Source organism: Alosa sapidissima, chromosome 14 (assembly GCF_018492685.1).
Source record: "Alosa sapidissima isolate fAloSap1 chromosome 14, fAloSap1.pri, whole genome shotgun sequence".
NCBI classification, from domain to species: Eukaryota; Metazoa; Chordata; class Actinopteri; order Clupeiformes; family Clupeidae; genus Alosa; species Alosa sapidissima.
In genome coordinates, this window is record NC_055970.1 from 26,952,936 (window position 1) to 26,972,459 (window position 19,524).

Genomic DNA, 19,524 nt, shown 5'->3' on the forward strand with positions numbered 1-19,524 from the left:
ACCACATGAAACCACCTTGAAATGAAAAAGCACATCCCATCGAACCCCAAAATCACCATGCCAGACAAATTACTTGCTGCAAAGGGCCTGCCGGACACCCCTTAAATGCGGCCCCAATATACAATTGACCGAGATAAAAATGTTGAGAGTAGCCTACTGTACCACTTCAAACAGTTTCTGAACCAATTGTGCACATCCACAAAGTAGCCTACAACCATCAGCATGCCAGACTGCTGCTTAAGGTCCACCAGACACTCCAGACAAATACTGTATAGGCTTATGTTAACATAGGTTAACATGGTGGTTTCCAAAGGCATGATAAGCGTTGAAGGATTCAAAAATATATTAGGCTATTCATGGTGATAAATCAAATGGCTGTTGTTGTTGTTTGCTTATTTGGCTAGTTGTTTAGTAACTCGAACTGAAGTCCAAATCAGTAACAAATCAGGATATCCAGCAGAATGGATTATAGTCTATTTTATGTTATACAGATTTACAGTTTTGCGCATGTCTGGTTACGTCCACTCATGTTACAAAACCATAACACACCCCTGCGCAGTTTGCAACGCAAGCGCTTTACCCTTTCAACTGATATGGTTATGAGACGAATTTTGTAAGGGTTCCACGGGGGAAATTTGTTGTTCTGGGCACCTTCCAAACAGTCTGCAGACTGGGCACTGAACTGTGTACATATCATAAGACTAAAAGAGAGGATAGTTATCTGTTAGCTAGAGGACTATTCACTCGATGTTTCCAGCCAGCCGGTATTCACTTCAAGGTAATGACAGCCTTTAGCGATTTAACATCTCGCTGGTTAGCAAGCTAACGTTAGTCATAAGTGAGGTGTTTGCGTTCGACTTCTGAGGTACATTAACAAAATGTCAGTCCGTTGACGTGTATGAACAATTATCTGTTAATTCACGCTCAATTCATGTGTTTCGCCACTGAAGTACATGGAAGTTTCTTTTAAAGGGTAGCTAACCTTTAGTTAGCGAACTAACGTTAGCATGTTGCGGATTTTACCATAACATTCACTTAGCTTAGCCCACCAGCTAGCTGCGAAAGTAGGGTAAAGTTCACTGGGAAATATAGGTCATTCATTCGAAATTAGCAGGTATTGCAACAATGTGGTCGAATTGTCAAACAGTCATCATTACTGAAATGCTGCCAACGACCTTTCAGGCTAAGTTACAGAATCTAGGAAATAAAACATTTAGATTAGTAACCTCAAGGTAGCAGCAGAGTGTTGATGTACTTTTATGACAAACTGTCTGGACTAAAAACACGAGTTGACCGATTCAGTAACCTCGAGCTCTGGCTAACGTAAGTTAGCAGCTAGCCTTCTGCAGTCCATTCATAATATTCGGCAGTGTCTGTGAAGGGTTAGTGTAACAGTAAGTTATGTCCTTCTAGATCATGTACAAGGAGCTTCAGTAGGTCAAGTTAACAAAACCCTAAGGTCTTTTAAGCAGGCAGTGTATCCATGTGAAACGTTAATGAATTGTTAAAGTCACTGTCAAAATAATTGCTCAAGTTAACATTAACGCGTAACGTTATTTTGTCGCTTGCTTCATGCTGTTGAACATAACGTTACCCAATAGCAATTGCTAGCCCAGGTTATCAAAAGTTGTTCCAGGGTACTTGTTGAACTTAACGTTATGCCTTAGGTCATTAACATTAAATCATACTGTCAACAGAATCTACAGTGCATGTTTAATAACGTAAGAATTTGAGTTGTGCCATATTGCCATGGCAAATAGCCCAAATCGCCCTTCTTCCTACTGCCAGTCTAATCTGGAATCCGCTTGTTTTGTTTCAGCCCGACGGTGTGTCCGGGCTTTGAAAACCCTTCAGAGTCGTGAACATGTGTTATCGCAAGTGTACACAGCGCGATGGTGCAGCTCGGACCTGTCTACTCCCAAAATCACCTCACACTACACAGTTTACCCGCGGGAGAAGGACCCGCGATGGGAAGGTAGGTGCTGTCTATACCGGCTAAAACCCACTCTCCTTATGTGACTGCCCACATGTAAAGACCAGGCACACATGCCATTGATACATGACCCCTCCTATCAATATGTAACCTCTCACTCTCTCTCAACCTCTCTCAAAGGCACTCCTCAAATCCACACATGTGTAATCTCCTTCATTTTATCAGCCATGATTATGGGACATGAGTCATCATTGCTACTGAGTTGTATTGTAAAACTTACACCAACTTGGGCTGACTCTTTGCAGGCGTGGACATGGAACGCTTTGCAGACGAGGCAGACGTGGTGATCGTGGGAGGTGGCCCGGCGGGGTTGTCAGCCGCCATCAGACTGAAGCAGTTGGCCAATGAGCAGGAGAAGGAGCTGCGTGTGTGTCTGGTGGAGAAGGCCTCACAAATCGGGGCGCACACACTCTCAGGAGCGTGTTTAGAACCCAGCGCGCTCACCGAGCTCTTGCCTGACTGGAAGGAGCGAGGGGTAAAAACCCACACACACACACACACACACACACACACAAGCCAATTTAGACTTAAACATCCAACATCCATCTAGTGCACACTTAACATACTCAGACATCTGTATGCCCATCGGTGAGGGCACACTCCGCGATACTCTGAACAAACAGTGTTTTGATTAGAGGGTGACGAGATATTATTCAGTCCTCTCAGTGAAGACGCACACTCCTGCTGCAGTATGGGATTAAACTAGTTTTGAAGCAGCACAAACAATCAGCTTTAGCAAGTTATGATCTACATTGCCTTCGTCTGTCTACTAGTGAATGCGGTAGATGTTTGATCACCATTAGTATCATCAATATTCATTCGCATATCTGCCATTTGGTTCATGTTCTCCTTTCCCTCAGTAAAATGTTGAAATGTAGCAGTATATTCATACTTATGGGGTGTGTGCACGTGTGTGTGTTTTAGGCCCCTCTGAACACCCCAGTGACTGAAGACAAGTTTGCCATTTTAACAGAGAAATACAGAATACCTGTTCCCATTCTGCCAGGTATGCCTACTAGAGCATGCTACACTGCCTTAACACTGAGCTTGCACACACACACACACGCTCACACACACACACGCTCACACACACACGCTCACACACACACGCTCACACACACACTCACACTCAAACTCACTCTCACACATGCTCACACACACACAATCATATCATACACACACACACACACACTCACTCACACACACAATCTTTGTTAATGAGATTGGCTTACTGAGATTAGTAAGATTCCCCATTTCAGAAATAACATACAGCATTGCAGTGCACAACTGCAGCACTAACAGGATTTTACTGGGAACTGGATTTTACTTGGAACTTACAACCTGTTCCTTCTATCAAATAAATGAAATGAACTGCATTTATATAGCACTTTTCTACTCCTCTGAGCACTTAAAGCGCTTTACAGATCTCAGTTTTCACAGTGGTTATTTCTGTCCCCAGGCCTGCCCATGAATAACCATGGCAACTACATTGTGCGTCTGGGGCACTTTGTGCGATGGCTGGGGGAACAGGCAGAGGAGCTGGGGGTGGAGCTGTATCCTGGATACGCCGCTTCTGAGGTCAGAGGACACTGGCATGAACGTTCACTCATATCGCATATCGCTGTCTTTTGCTATATTATGGTCTTGTTTGGTTGGTGCATTCATGTTTTTGTTTGTTCTATTTTTAATGGCAGGTTTTGTTTCATGAGGATGGAAGTGTGAAGGGAATAGCAACAAATGATGTGGGCATTGCGAAAGACGGTTCACCAAAGGTGCGTATACAAGAGGACTGATTCATATAGTTAGTGTGTGTGCGCGCGTGTGCAAATGTTTTTTTTATTTTTTTAAAGTTAAAACAAATTCAATTGTTTTGCTCCCTGGCTGCTCTGTGATGAGAGGTGTGACTGATCTCTCCCATAACATGCCAATGTCTGATAGAGTAATGTAATGCAGGTCCATAACATGCCAATGTCTGATAGAGTAATGCAGGATCATAACATGCCAATGTCTGATAGAGTTGTCTGATAGAGTAATGCAGGTACATGTGGCACAAACACCCAGAAAGTGCCTGCTTGAGAGGGGTACGGAAACTAGAGAATCGGATTGAATTGCCTCCATCAATCTCAGATGTAAAACCTACATTGACAGCTCTTGTTTTTTTCTGTCTGAAAGTTACATCTTGTCGTCTTGTTTCCCTCGGTTTTCTCTGATCTTCAGGATATATTTGAGAGAGGCATGGAGCTGCATGCCAAGGTCACTATCTTCGGCGAGGGTTGCCATGGACACCTCGCCAAGCAGCTGTATAAACACTTCAACCTGCGGGAAAACTGCGAGCCACAGACCTACGCCATTGGACTCAAAGAGGTGCCCACCACTTTCTCCTTTAACTCCCCCTCAGGCACTCATGGAAACAGATAATAGTGAAGTAAATGAGCCATGGTATGCATTACATGCTTGTCTCCAGAGCACCCATTTCCTTTATAGAGGTGTGTTGTCACCCCTCCCTTGAAGCCCAAACTGAAATGTCACATGATTTAATTCCGATTACAACATAATTGTATCTGAGAGGTTGTTGTGTGGTCTGCTGCAGGTGTGGACGATAGATGAGAAAAAATGGCGTCCTGGGCGTGTGGAGCACACCGTCGGCTGGCCACTAAACAGGAACACGTACGGGGGCTCCTTCCTGTACCACCTCAACGAGGGAGAGCCGCTGGTCGCACTTGGGTTTGTGGTGAGCATCTCACACACACACACACTTACTGTATTAATACAGAGGCTCCTTGCTCTACCACCTCAAAGAGTCCTCAGTCCTACCAGGCTCTGTGGTGAGCATCCAGGGAACCTTACTTTTATACAAAAGGATACCCTTGTAGGTCTTGTAGCACCCTAGTCAGAGTGTGGCAGACAACTTATATGAGGACATCCTGGTGTACATTAACGTTTAGCGATTTAGCACTTTCATATGTCAGTTATATTACACGGGCCATTCTCCCCAGAGCAACTCGGGGGTTAAGTGTCTTGCTCAAGAGCACAATGGTGGAGGCTGTTGAACCCACAGCTTTTCAGGCTACTGCATGCTAGCCTAGCTCCTTAGCCACTACGCTACCAGCACCCTACACACACACACACCTGCATGCCAGTCCAGCTCCTTAATCACTACTCTACCAGCACCCTACACACACACACACACACACACACACACACAAACACACACACCTGCATGCTAGTCCAGCTCCTTATTCACTACGCTACCAGCACCCTGCACGCACACACACACACACACACACACACAGGTGATGTATTAATCTATTGTTATGCACACTCTCATACCCACAAAAGACCCTTCCTTTTGCCATTTCAAAGAGGGACATCAGTGCTAAGGAAGATTGATTAGGTTGGGGTGACATTAACTTTTGAGAAAATTTCAGGTTTTCTCCATCACATACACAAATTATCACAAGATCAATTATCTCAGATAAATTATTTACTTATAGAAAGACATTCACTTTTTTTCTGTGTGTGTGCGTGCATGCGTGTGTGTGTAGGTAGGACTGGACTACACAAACCCCTACCTGAGCCCTTTCCGAGAGTTTCAGCGGTGGAAGCACCATCCATCTGTAGCTCCAACACTGGAGGGGGGAACTCGCATCGCCTACGGAGCCAGGGCCCTCAACGAGGGAGGCATGCAGGTGTGTGTATGGGGTGCTTTGATTCTATCTATGGAACAGAATGTTTTCTAGAAAAAGTTCTGAGGTCAAATTTGACGAAAAGTCTGTAAACTTGCTTTCCCCCATGATTTTGAAGAGCTGATTTCAGATATTTTGTTTACCAAACAAGATTTTGCATTTTAAGCCTGCTAATTAGCATCGTTACAAAGGCTTCCATTTTATGACCCTGTAGGTAAATAGTGTAATATCTCCTTGAACCGTATTGTTTATGTGGCATTCGTATATCAAGTAAAATCATACTAAATGTCTCTGTTTGGACTGGCAACTGTAGATGTCTTTATCTCTCTCCCTCCAATTCTCATTCATCCTACCTATCCTCACTTCTCTCTCCTCTCTCTCTCTCTCGCTCTTCTCTCTCGTCCTTCAGTCCCTGCCTAAGCTGACGTTCCCTGGAGGGCTCCTGATTGGCTGCAGCCCTGGCTTCATGAACGTTCCCAAGATCAAAGGCACACACACTGCCATGAAGAGCGGCATGCTGGCAGCAGAGACCATCTTTGCCAAGATCACAGACGAGAGCCTGGAATCCAAAACTGCAGGTGAGAAGACTCCACCACACACACACACACACACACACTCACACTCACACACAGCTGTCTGACTCACAGGTGATCTGTATATGATCTATATACATACTAGTGTCATTTGGATTCTTTTGAGTGTTTTAGAAAAACATCTTTAACCATAGACAGACAAAATGTTTTGTATTTCTATTGTACAAAAACTGGAGGGAAATCAAAACCTTCATCAGATTCCATATAATGTGACATATGTGACTCTGACATATTATGTGTGAGGTCCTCAAATCTGTTTTCTCACAGTCACGCCACACTTCCAAATGGTTGCACATTCCTTAGACCAAAAACTCCCCCTGTCCCTGGCATGAGCAAAAACGCCCCCTGTCCCTGGCATGAGCATTGACACCAAACAGCACTGAGAACCAGAGAGGCCCAGTTGGGACCACCAATACCAGTCCGACAAGGTCAAACATCACAGAATGGCAGGAAGGTTGAGTGGCGAACAACAGAGAGATTGAGCATTCAATAAGCAGTGGATTTTACTGAGCATTCAATACGCAGTGGATTTTACTGAGCGCCCCTGACAAAAATAGAACTGAATCATAGTGGACACAGCGGACAGAATGAGTATCACACCAGCGCAGAGATGAGCATCACGCCAGTGCAGAGAAAGCACCTGGGTCTTCTCCAGCTCTTTTGCTGCCCATGGCCTTCTCCACCTGTGTGTGTGTGTCTGTACACGGCATGTCTACCATCTTGATGTTGACGAGTGGATCAGGATGAAGCATGAGAGGCAGGCTGCGATAGATGCCTGACAAATTAATCACACACACAGGCTATAAATGTGTGTCCTCAGCAAGCCGTCACACACTACAGCAGTTTCATTGTGGAGCTGGTTGGAAGCTGGACGAAGGTTACCTCGTCTCAACTCGTCCTCAAAGAGGACTCTCGTCTGTGGGCTGTGGCACAGTCTGGTAGTTGACCTTTAAACTGCTGTGTGTTTGAGTTGGCATCAGCCGCCCTCATCAGTAGAAGGTTCTTATCTCCCTCCCCACCCACTATTATACACGAGTCGAAAAAAAAGAAACTTGATGCTGAAAAACATCCTGCTTTTATCATCATTCATTGCAGGTAGGAAATGAATGAAAAAAAAAAAAAAGTTATGTTGGATTCTATTCTGAAATCTGCCTTTTCCCCTCATAGGTGTTCATGTACCTGAATATGCAGAAAGCCTGAAGAACTCGTGGGTCTGGAAGGAGCTCCAGGCTGTCAGGAACATCCGTCCCTCCTTCCACAACTACTTTGGCCTCTATGGAGGGATAGTGTACACCGGAGTCTTCTACTGGGTCTTCCGCGGGAAGGAGCCCTGGACACTTAAACATGCAGGTGAGACCTGGGCTGAAGCAACCTGCAGGTGAAATGAGAAGTCGTCACTCACTGATACACACTGGTACACATTTACTCACATTTGCTTTTTATATTTATAAATGGGCCACTTCACCGAATTTGTGCAAATTGCAGTCCCGAACCAAAAACTAATTTTAGGTTTGAAGATCATATTTGACTAAAAATAATGACAAAAAGTTGTTAAAATGTAATTATTTTTTGTTGACTAAATTAGACTAAAACTATGAAGAATTCAATGACTATAAACGAATAAGTATTTTCAAGGCTAAGACTAAGGCGGGGATCACACTGGAAATAACGAAGCGGCAGCGGTAAGCGTAACACAACGCTCAGACCATAATAGGTTCTATCTCGTTTCTAAGTAACACAAACAGTTTGCCTAAACTGACAAATGAATACTCTTGCGTTGTGCTTTGAAAGTTGAAACAAGTTCAACACTAGCGTTTTGGTTGCGCTGCCACCGGTCCGCTGCCTAACCGTAGAGAACAATAGGAAACCTCAGCTTGCCGCTGGCCATTGTGATCCCCGCCTAAATCTAAATGCTGATCTGTGGGGACCCTGTTTATTAAATGACGTGTCAGACCTAGCAGGTTAATATTCCGGAGACTGAGCGCATGCAGTTAGGCTTTGGGTTTGGGCACTTTCACAACACCTGACCTCACAAATTACATCTCACAACACCTTCTGACCTCACAAATTACATCTAAGACTCACCACGGAGAGTGTAGGGCTCCACTAGTAAAGGGTGCTTTACTGTAAATGAAACTCCCAGCTATGTGTGCTTTATTCATTATACACTCTTTCTCTTCTCTCTCTCACACACACACTCACACAGGTCTCGACAGTGCGCAGTTGAAGCCAGCTCACCAGTGCACCCCCATTGAGTACCCCAAACCGGATGGGAAGATCAGCTTTGACCTGCTGTCGTCAGTGGCGCTGAGCGGGACCAATCACGAGGGAGATCAGCCACCTCACCTCACACTCATGAACGACAGCGTGCCTGTGGCCCAAAACCTTGCCATCTACGACGGACCAGAGCAGAGGTTCTGCCCAGCAGGTACACACACACACACACACACACACACACATACATACATGTGCACGCACGCATGCAAACACATACACGCGCACAGGCAGTCTGGATGGATGGTTGGTTAGCAACACTTAACTCAAGCAAACTCAAAACCTATTATTTATTTTTGGTTTACAGCGTATTAAAATTGTAATTTCCACCCAGACATCTAATTTAAGAAACCTTCAGATTATTTGCATTATTCAGTTTGTGAGATTAATAGGTATGATGCTTTTTACTGTGTAAATACTAATATAAAGGTTCAGCTCTCTGACAAGTACATTAAAATGACCCAGTGTGCTGTTTTGACCACAGGTATGTTTCAAAGGCATTGTAAGAGTTGCTAAGGTCCCAAACGTGATGTTCATATGATTGCGCTGAATACTGTGTTGTTGTTAAAGTGGTAATGAGTTTGGATGAAGGGAAATGAAGGGCATTTTACATGTTCCTTTCTTTCCTTCCTTCCTCTAAGCCTCTTTCCTAGGGTTGGGGTTCCTGTGTGTGTGTGTGTGTGTGTGTGTGTTAAATAGTGAGTTAACTGTCCACACACAGGTGTGTACGAGTACGTTCCCTTGGAGACGGGCGAGGGCATGAGGCTCCAGATCAATGCCCAGAACTGCGTCCACTGCAAGACCTGCGACATCAAGGACCCCAGCCAAAACATCAACTGGGTGGTACCAGAGGGTGGTGGCGGACCGGCCTATAACGGCATGTGATTGGCCTTCTCTCGTCTCTGTTCCATGTTTTTTTTTTCTTCTATGCAGGAATACGAAGAGGCATCTAGTTTTTATTATCTGAGGGGGCCTTAATACACATATATGCACAGAATACACACCCTCTGTATGCTTACAGAGTGAGTCAAGGCTTATGGTTTTATGAGTCATGATGAGGCTTTTTGAACTTTTTCCCTATGTGCCTAGAGATGTACTTGAAGCGAGGGGTTCCGACGTGTCTGTGGGCATTGAGTCAGTTTACGTGGCTTTGATGTGGAGGTGATAATTTAATGAAAGTTATGTGGAAACACACAGCTTCAAGAAGAGGAAAGATTTATACACGTTGTATTTGTATGATTTTGCAGAGACTGACTGGCCCAAAGAAAGTATTTTTTGTTTGTTGGTTGTTTTTTTTAACAGACACAGGTGAACTGTAATCTCCAGTCTACTCTTGAGATTGGGTTGGAAAAGGGTCAAATTCCGCTGCTAGTGTTAGCCTGTTAGCATTACTGCAGCTCTGTGACAGATGAACTCTGTTCTGTACATAGACAAAGATTGTCAGTTTATGGTAGAAAATAAATACAATTTTCTACCAAACATGTTGAGTGGCCTGAAAATATGCACACACACACACAGATGAAGAGAAAGGAGTTTCACATGAAATGTGCATCACATTTTATTGTGTTTTTTTTTTTCTTTCTTTTTTAACAAAGGTCAACGATGGTATTCTGGCAAGCAAGTAAACACAAACTGTTAATTTCAGTGACACGCAACCCCAACCAAAATACGATTTCAAATAAAATAAATACATGAATGCACTTAAGGCCCGAGTTGTTCTGAGGGGGTGTGTGTGCACTCCGTACAAAGCAGCAGTCTTCACTCACACCATTAGCCTGACTTGATGTTCATGTGTCAGGCATGTTGGGTTAGCAGAGCACAGAGCTGAACTCCTCTTCATGTTTGAATTACACACCACCATACTCATAACGTACGCTAACCGGTTACAGAAACTCATGAACAAGGTTCGGTTCAAGTCTTAGAGGATGAGATGTTGGAGTGACGAGCTTTCCCGGTCTCATGCGAACATCTTGGCGAACATCTTCTTCTCTTTGTCCTTCTCCTCCTTCACTCTCTGCTTGACGCGCTGCATCTCGTTGGCGATGGCTGTCGAGGAAAAGACTAGTCAAAGACTGTGCTTTAACTTCACCGGTCCGGTGGAAACCTCGTATCTCCAAATCCATTAGTGTTCAGGAAATTGAAAAAAAAACTTCTATTGCAAAAATATTTCAACAACAAATATGGAGTTGCGAGGTTTCCACCGGATAACAGCGATAAATAAAATGTTAGTGCTGTTCTGTGTGGCTCTTTTGCACTGATGAACGACCACTTACCTTTGTCATTGGGAGCAATTTCCTGTGCTTTTTTCAGATCAGTCTATGATTGGAAGAAAAAGGAGAATGCGTCAGGAGAGAGAAGCCCACTGTGTGTATACAGACTTTGGAATTACTGTCTAGTTTTGTTAAATTCAACACACATTTCTATGACCCCCACAGCCACAAACAGGCAGAACCAAGGGCTTTGTGTGTACATAAGGACACATTTATGTGTTAAGAAATATTGTGTGTGTGTTTACCATGGCGTTGTTAAACTCCTTCAGGCCCTGCCAGGCTTGCGCCCTCCTGAACAGAGCTTTAGTGTTGGTCTCATCCATCTCCAGAACCTGAGGATAACAGTACATATATACACACAACCCAGAACCTGAGGATAACACAGTGTGTATATGTGTGTGTGTGTATGTATATATATATATATATATATATATATATATACACACACACACACACATGTATAAAGTTACTGCAACTTAGTATGGATCAGAATACAGTTTATAGGCTCCTAATACACTGTCTTAATGTGTGCCTTATAGCAACAGAATAGTAACATCTTAAGATAATGCATTAGAAGGCTATAAAGTTTCTATTTTGATCCATACATTATAAGTGTCGACTCATGGTTGTGCAATATGAGGTTATATTTAGCCTGTCTGGCTGGGAATAGTTACAACACTTGCAAGGAGCCAGTGCCTTTTTTTTACCCACTGACCTAAATAAGAAAAGGACACCATTTTGAACCGGTGGTCTCATACATCAACCATTTTGGGTCAAGGGTTTTGTGTTGCCTGCCCTACCTCATTGCAGTTGTCTATGGCATCCTGCCACAGCTGCAGCTTGAGCTGGCAAGCCGCGGTGTTGAGCATGCAGCTCAGGGCTGTGGGCCTCAGCTTCTTCTGGGCGCTCTCGTCCTCCATCGCCTCACCACACACCTCCAAGTACCTGCAGCAGAAACGGCACAGGTTCTCATTAATCATCATCAACACATGTTGTGATCGAAACAATGAGCTTTTTAATGTGCCCTTTTACTTGTGTGTGACTTATACCAACTGTAAGACATTTATACTGTAATAAATAAGTCACCTGGGCATTTCAGGTGAAGCCTGACCCCTCCCCTCCGAGAATGTTAATATCGGCGTTCAGGTAGCATAAGTTATTGTATAAGTAAATGCACGTTTAGGTAGTGTAAGTTATCATATAAGTTAATGCACGTTCAAGGTACAATGCCTAGATAGAGGCAAAGAGAAAGGCACTGCTTGTGGTGCTTCACCTGAGAGCTTTGAAGTACTTCCCCATGGCAGACTGCCAGTTCTGGTTTTTGAAGAAGTTGTTTCCGATGTTTTTCACGTCTTCAGCCACCACAAGGACTTTGTCAACCTTAATTGCAAAACAAAATGACATTCCTCCCTGACACTTGAAAAACTACAGTTCATTTTAAAGGGTAGCTTCTATTGCTTGCACGATATTGGGAAATGACTGTCAAAATGTTTACAAACTGAATAACTATATTTCCAAGCTGTGGTGAAATCGTAAATTCCATAACAGTATGTCATCCATTGTTTAAGAAGTTCAGCATGAGAAAAAGTACGAGAAAAAACGGCACCTACATCTTTAAAGTCCACATCGGAATCTTCTGGAAAGTCTGGGTGGGCATCCCCTGACCCGTCGTTAGGAGGGACTCCCCAGTCATCCCCCGCTTTGTGCTCCCCACACTCCGCAATAACGCAGGGCTGCGGGGCAGGAGGGGACACGGACCGACCCTCATTACTCCGGATCACACACGCATCAGTATTCAGAGGGGCGCTCAAATTTAGCCGAACGTTCGCGGATGTTTGCAAACAGTTTTGTGTTTGACTTTAGTTTTCCGCGAACGTTTGCAGGAGGTAGTTCTCCAGTGTATGATTGAAGTGTTCCCTTAATTTTTTTGAGCAGTATAGTTCACATTTATCTGGTCAGAGAAGACGTGTTTGCTGCAAATGTTTACCTCTGTTCAAGGAATTTGAATGCCCATCAGACACCAAATCTCAATACATCAGACCCCTAGAATCAGCATCTACTCACAATGATAGCCAAACAAACCGACAGACGAGACCCCAACACTTCATTATAAACACATACACTTGCAGCAAAATATCAGCATCAGCGCACACAGACACACACAATCAATATTAGCACCTCATTACAGACACACATCAAAAATCACGTCACAGAAATAAACATCAGCATAATCCCACGTTAGCAAACTATTGGACACAACCACACAGACACAGAAAACCCTATCTCACGAAAAACACAGTGATGCTGGCATGACATTAGATTGTTTTTCCCTCATTTCCCTTTGCCATTCATGACATGGTACAGTGTTTATTCTAGATCTTTTTAGCAACGGGGACAGGCCAGTCCGCAACCTCCACACAACCCCCACTACTACTTCGGTGCCTCATTTCGGTGCTTAAAGGAGAATTCCAGTGTGATATTGACCTAAAGTGTGTTGAAACATGATACAGAGTGTGAACGTATGTCTCATAGCCCATCTTGGCTTGTCCCCTGCACTCCAAAATCTGGCGCTAGTTGAAAGCAGAGCTCACCATTGTGTGTGCATGCACAGGGCTCTACACTAACATTTTTTTTCAGGAGCTCTTGTGCGCCCAAGTTAAAAAATTTAGGAGCACAGACAAAAATTTGGGCGCAGTCAGTTCTGTACTTAACTTACACATAATATAACATTATACTGCAGCTAACAGTTAAACATGCCAGTGCACCAATTGCGAATATTAAGAATGACTGACAACATTTAGGCTACAGGTAACAGGATTTTAAAGATCAGTGCCTACTTTATTTTCAGTCTGTTCTATTTTCCTACATTTTGTTAATGTAAAATAATATAATACATTGCCATATTTGCATTTAGCCTGTATATCAAGTATCCTGCCAAATGTAGGCTAATTTATTTATTTGTGAATCCATCTATAGCTGATCCAAATATGCCCATGGTGACCTGTCACTGCAAACTGCCTAATACTACTACTAAAACAGTCCATTTCCTCTTCCACAAAACCCAACATAGGCTAATCAAGGATATATGTTTTATACTTTTAGTTTTTATTTGAAATATCTGCATTGATGGGGGCAGTAGGCAAACGTTAGGCCTACTTTCGTTTTGCACTTCAGCTTGTATTCGGTGTAAACAAACAAGCATGCGTGGAAGCCTAGAGTTGTCAGTAGCATTCTACCTTTGAATAAAACGGGAGTATTACGGGAGGCTACTTTTGTGCCGGTTCGCTACAGCTATATTTTGCATATTGCAGCCAATACGTCAACTGGGCTAAAAGGCATGTTAGGTTACCTTTCCTTCTCTCACTGCATTCTCAGAATCTCATCCTGTTCCTCCTATATCCAATGAATTCGGTGGATAGAAGAACTAATTTCTTCAATCTTGGCTGGCTAGTCTAACTTTCCGCTTTTCCCTGCGCGCTCTTGGATTTGATAGAAGCGACTACTAGCGAGTCACAACGCGAAACTGCTAACGTTGATGGGTGGTGTAGTTTTTATGCTGCATTCGCGACGTGATTCTATGGTTTGCACTAGTAATGTTTCTCGATGTTGCGGTGTATTTTGTAGACAAACATTGACATGGTTAGAAGTCATTCGCACCAGTGCGCCTAAATATTTTTTTGCACTCGCACGGCATCATTTTTACTCACATGTGCGAGTGAAATGGGCGCACTGTAGAGCCCTGATGCATGGCAAGCTGTTTTAACATTTAAATGTATTATTCGTAGGAGCAATGAGATATTGATAGTAAATTGAATATAACGGTTCAATTTCATGTTCAAATTTGTCTTATCAATAAAAAAAAAAAAGCAATTCATGCTTTAGACCATTTTAATTTAAAACATTTTAAAAACAAAGTACCGGTTCAGGCACCGTTTCGGCACTGTTTTAAAAGTATCGATTTAGCACCGGTATCGGATAAAACCCAAACGATACCTAACTAGGGATGGGCATGATTAATCGACGATCGATAATTGATTATTAAGAATTTCGTCGATCACGTTAATTAGTTATCGATTAAACTAATGCAGGTTGCGTTGCGTAGTATGAGTCTTGAAGCAATGAAATTAATTTCAGTGTATGGCAGCAATTTAACATTTTACCACCCGGGGGCAATATTTGACGGCATAGTCAGTTACCTGCGAGTTTCTGTTTTGATTTCAAAAGTAGGCCTAATCATGAAGAGGTCACGCGAAGTGTGGCGTGCGACTATTTTGATTTTTTTGAAAAATAATGACTTAGTTCACTGCAAACACTGCGATGCCGTGTATAAGTAGCCTACAACATGGCCATGACTCAAATGACGTAACCTAGGCTACCACTTAAACAAAGTGCATCCGACCCTGGTTAATGTCTCTGGCGGTGCATCCTGCTCTCAGTCTTAAGACGGCGGATTCCTAAAGAAGTGCAAGCACCCACCCCATAAGTGTACGTTGTACGGTCACTCGAAGAGCAGTAAACAGTTTTGTAAGGCTGCGTGTACAAATCCGCTTGGAGCTCCAGTGGAATTTTGATTTCACGACGAGGACTCTGTTTAAGAATGTTGGCTTGAAGCTGTAGGTTCCGCTGCTTTTAGAGCACCGCAGCGCATAGGCTAGATCTTCAAGTTTAGCCTATACCAAACGTCCAGTTTAACTGCCACAAGTTGTTCTTCTTGTAATAAAGATGTCATTGAGGAAAAACACGATGTATTTTTGTATTTCTATTGCATTTTTTATTTATAAAAGTGAAATAAATAATGAATTTTAATATAAAAATATGAATGATTAATCGATAGTCGATCGTTAATTCTCCCGACGATCGACTAAGAAAATTTAATCGAATGCCCATCCCTATACCCAACCCTATTTATTTCACATTATTTTATCTATTTATTTCATATTATATCTATTTATTTCATATTATTTTATCTATTGTATTTTAATGTGCCTGCCTCTTCCTCTACTATGCAGTATAACTTAATCTGTGGCCAGGTAATCTTGGCTTCATTGTAAATGAGGGATTCTCTCAATGAAGAATTAAATAAAGGTATACTACTAATACTAACACATTACTACTACTATTATTAACACATTACTACTCCTAACACTGATAACACAAATTACTAATCTTGCTTATGTGTAGGCTACACACCTGACAGGTGTCCCATGTACTCAAGTCTCACCTTGACAGGTGCATCCTCTACGGTGTCCATTCCCTCCAGCATCTTTACCACCCCCATGCCCTTCAACACCTGGCCGAACACCACATGCTTCCCGTCCAGGTGCGGCGTGGCAACCGCTGTGATGAAGAACTGAGAGCCGTTGGTGTTGGGACCAGCGTTAGCCATGCTGAGGAGCGCGGGCTTGTCATGCTAAAGGAGAGATCAGGCCGAGGCCACTCGTTAGTTCAGAATCCTCTAGCAGGTTTGTTCAGATCAAAAACCTTCACACAGTGTGTCTGCGTAAGAAGTCCACTTGGAGACAGTTGCTTGGGCACAATACAGTCTGATGCAATAACTCTATTTCTCTAACAATTCGTTTTGTGTAGACAATCGAGAAAAAAAACTCATGTAAGGGTGAAATCAATGGTGTCTGGGTAGGAAACTGAAGACAAATAAAATAAATGATAAGTTCTCACACAGCCTGAGAAACTTTATGGATCACAGTGCAATATTTATGTCTTAACAGGCTTTCATCAATTATTGCTACAGCGGAAGCGTTAGTTTAATTAATTTCTATATAATTTTGCCCTCTTTCTAAACTATGCTTTATCAACCTCTGACCATAGGTTTAGACATAATTTTTATATAGTAGTGTAGGTCACAGGATAAATCTTTATGCTAGCATCAGTTAGCATGAAGAAATCACTGTGGCAGCAGACTAGTCTGTGTAAACACAGCAATTATTCAAATCATTATTTTTTCATGAATGCATGCTTACAGTCTGCAATTAATGTGGCAATGATTTGAGTATTCATTTCATTTGATTTTTAATGAAACAAATAACGAAATTAAAAAGGCCTTCTCCTTTAGATATTTTTGTAGATCTGCCAATCTTCAGATCAGCTGCCTAGGAAACTTTGTATGACAACATACAGTGCAGGACATCTTCATAACGCCCATTTCTATCTAATCGCAATTCAAGAGACAGGCCTGCTGTCCAGCGTAATCTGGAGTTTGAGAGGAGTCTTTTCACCTGATAATGGAAATTTTCATCCTCGAACTTCTCTCCATAGATGCTTTCCCCGCCAGTCCCGTTCTGGTTGGAGAAGTCTCCACCCTGGATCATAAACTTCTTAATGACTATAAGAGGATGCAGAGATGGACATTTAGTCAGTTTGTGGATGTAACACATCATTCACACTGGGCCTGGCTGAGCCAGTGAATAGTATCTCAACTCGGAGTGTTAATGATAACATGTGACAAAACACAGGGTTTATACAACAGGGTTTATACAACAGATGCTTCAAACGTCAGCAGCGTTGGTCCGGTATTGATTCATCGGATGGTAGACCAATGTTCCATGTAGCTTACTTCTAATGATAAGTATAAAAGAAGCCAAAGACGTTGCTACGTGTAGTTAATCTTGTATGGTTGCTTTATCAATCATATACTCACTCCGGTGAAACGGGCATCCTTTGAAATGCAGAGGCTTCCCTGTGCTTTGACCAGTGCCCTTTTCGCCAGTACAGAGCGCACGGAAATTCTCGGCAGTCTTCGGAACGACGTCGGCGAAGACCTCGAACACGACTCTACCAACTAAACAAATTAATTAAATTAATAACAGAATTTTTATTAACCTTTTCCCCCGGTGTAGTGTGATGTACCAACACTCTTGTAGATGTTATGTCAACATGTCTAAAGTTAGGCAACACTATATAATCAGAAGACTTAAGTCCAATGCACGTGGTTCACATAAAGAATGAAATCAATCGTTAGCTCTGCTAACTACGTTAGCTAATAGCTAGCTGGTAGCAAGACGAGTTACATGATATATGCACGTTATATGTGGCTATACGTAAGAATATCAAAACTATTGTGTCCTGGGTCATTATACACATAGACTGCAAATGAATACAACAAGTTAGCTTAACATTACAAGCTCAACCAGAATGCCGCTAGCTATCGCTAAACAGAAATAGCTGTCTACTGTTAGCGATTAACAAGCTAGAGGCGTAATGTAACATTACGCGCTTTATTGCATACATTCCTGACCTCTTTCACCACCGATATCTACATCAAAGAAAACCCGAGGGTTGTCTGGGTTCGAAGGCTTGTTAACGGGTGATGGGTTTGACATTGTTATTGGTTTATCTGAAACGATGGACGGAGCCTTGCCAGGAATCCACAAACCGGCGTGAATGCAGGTGGTGTGTCTTCCACTTGGATAGTTTCTGGAACTTTACTGGCAAACATTGATGTGTATGTTCCGCCACCTATAGGACTGGAGGTAGACACATTTCCTCACGCTGTTCACGCATACTTCTTTCTTTCTCACTCGGTGTTCAATTCAAGTGAGCTTTGGCATGACAAATATTTTTGCCTAACCAAAGCAGACCATTTGAACAGATATTTCAGAACATAAATAGTTAAATGGAATGCACCTAAGAATAAACTGATGGTTTCTTTGGTGAAATTATTGAATTTCCCCTAGGGATCAATAAAGTATCTATCTATCTATCTATCTATCTATCTATCTATCTATCTATCTAAATGTAGGCATGGTTAGGTCAAAATGAGGCACCACAGTAAACTCAAACTTGTATACTGTAATTTACTTTACCATGCAACTGGTAGGCTTAATTGAACAAAGATAGGTTCAAATTATGTGTATTTTTTATTATTATTATTTCCCTGTCAATTTGATCTTTGGTATTGATGGCCTACAGCGAAAGTTTCCCCATTGGATAGACAAGACCTATTTTTTCTGGCCTACTCTAGCCTCCTCAGTATGACTAATCTCATGGGGGGATGGATGGAGGGAAACCACAGTGTTAGGTTGTACTTTGTGGGGAGACTGCAGATGGGCTTTACATAGAAGATATGGATCTCCTCTCCGATGGTGATATTACTGTAGATGGTGTGTGACACAGAGTGCAGTTTTGCCAAATTTCCGTGGAGTTTTAGACTGAATCAGTACTCCATGTTTTGGGCTCTTTCAATCTCCAGAAGAGTCTGCCTTGATGTTCTTGGCTGAAGCAGTTGAGTGTGGTGCTGTTGTGGTGCAGTGGCACCTCTAGTGCATGATGGGTCCTCCACCACTGTATCAGAGACCTATACAGGTTTTGAGTGGGAGGTCCACTTCAGTTCTGTTCTCCTGCAGAGGTCATTTAGATCTGCCAGTCTGATGAATCACCGGTCTGTGTACCTGTTAGCCCCACTCACCTTTCTCTGTACCTATTAGCGCTACTTACCTGTTAGCCCCACTCACCTGTCTGCACCTGTTAGCCCCATTCACCTGTCTGTGCACCTGTTAGCTCCACTCATCTGTCTGTACCTGTTAGCGCCATTTACCTTTTAGCCCCACACCAGTTTTTGGAAAGTCCACTCCATTGCAAATTTCATATGTCAATGAATCCTTCCACAAATTGATGGTTGTCTTCTCTATAATCAAGTTCATGGGGGCTTATGAACATGCCCCCAGAGTGTAGCACTAGTTGCCTGGCTTATG

General features: G+C 42.8%; 2 protein-coding genes across 2 annotated transcripts; one reads left to right on the top strand and one right to left on the bottom strand.

Annotated features, from left to right (window-relative positions):
* Nucleotides 1–546: 546 nt before the first annotated feature.
* etfdh (electron transfer flavoprotein dehydrogenase) lies at nt 547–10,025 on the top strand. The gene is made up of 13 exons (XM_042061992.1): nt 547–778; nt 1,820–1,975; nt 2,239–2,468; nt 2,918–2,999; nt 3,453–3,571; nt 3,688–3,765; nt 4,211–4,357; nt 4,584–4,724; nt 5,539–5,682; nt 6,089–6,257; nt 7,440–7,622; nt 8,479–8,700; nt 9,268–10,025. Exons 1-13 carry the CDS (start codon nt 748–750, stop codon nt 9,429–9,431), a joined length of 1,866 nt encoding a protein of 621 aa, XP_041917926.1. The 5' UTR covers nt 547–747; the 3' UTR covers nt 9,432–10,025.
* A 40-nt stretch (nt 10,026–10,065) lies between these two features.
* ppid (peptidylprolyl isomerase D) lies at nt 10,066–18,246 on the bottom strand. The gene is made up of 10 exons (XM_042062030.1): nt 18,069–18,246; nt 17,472–17,612; nt 17,050–17,156; nt 16,038–16,226; nt 12,427–12,549; nt 12,090–12,196; nt 11,617–11,761; nt 11,062–11,148; nt 10,820–10,862; nt 10,066–10,592 (listed from the first exon to the last, which is right to left on the bottom strand). Exons 1-10 carry the CDS (start codon nt 18,151–18,153, stop codon nt 10,504–10,506), a joined length of 1,116 nt encoding a protein of 371 aa, XP_041917964.1. The 5' UTR covers nt 18,154–18,246; the 3' UTR covers nt 10,066–10,503.
* Nucleotides 18,247–19,524: the final 1,278 nt, after the last annotated feature.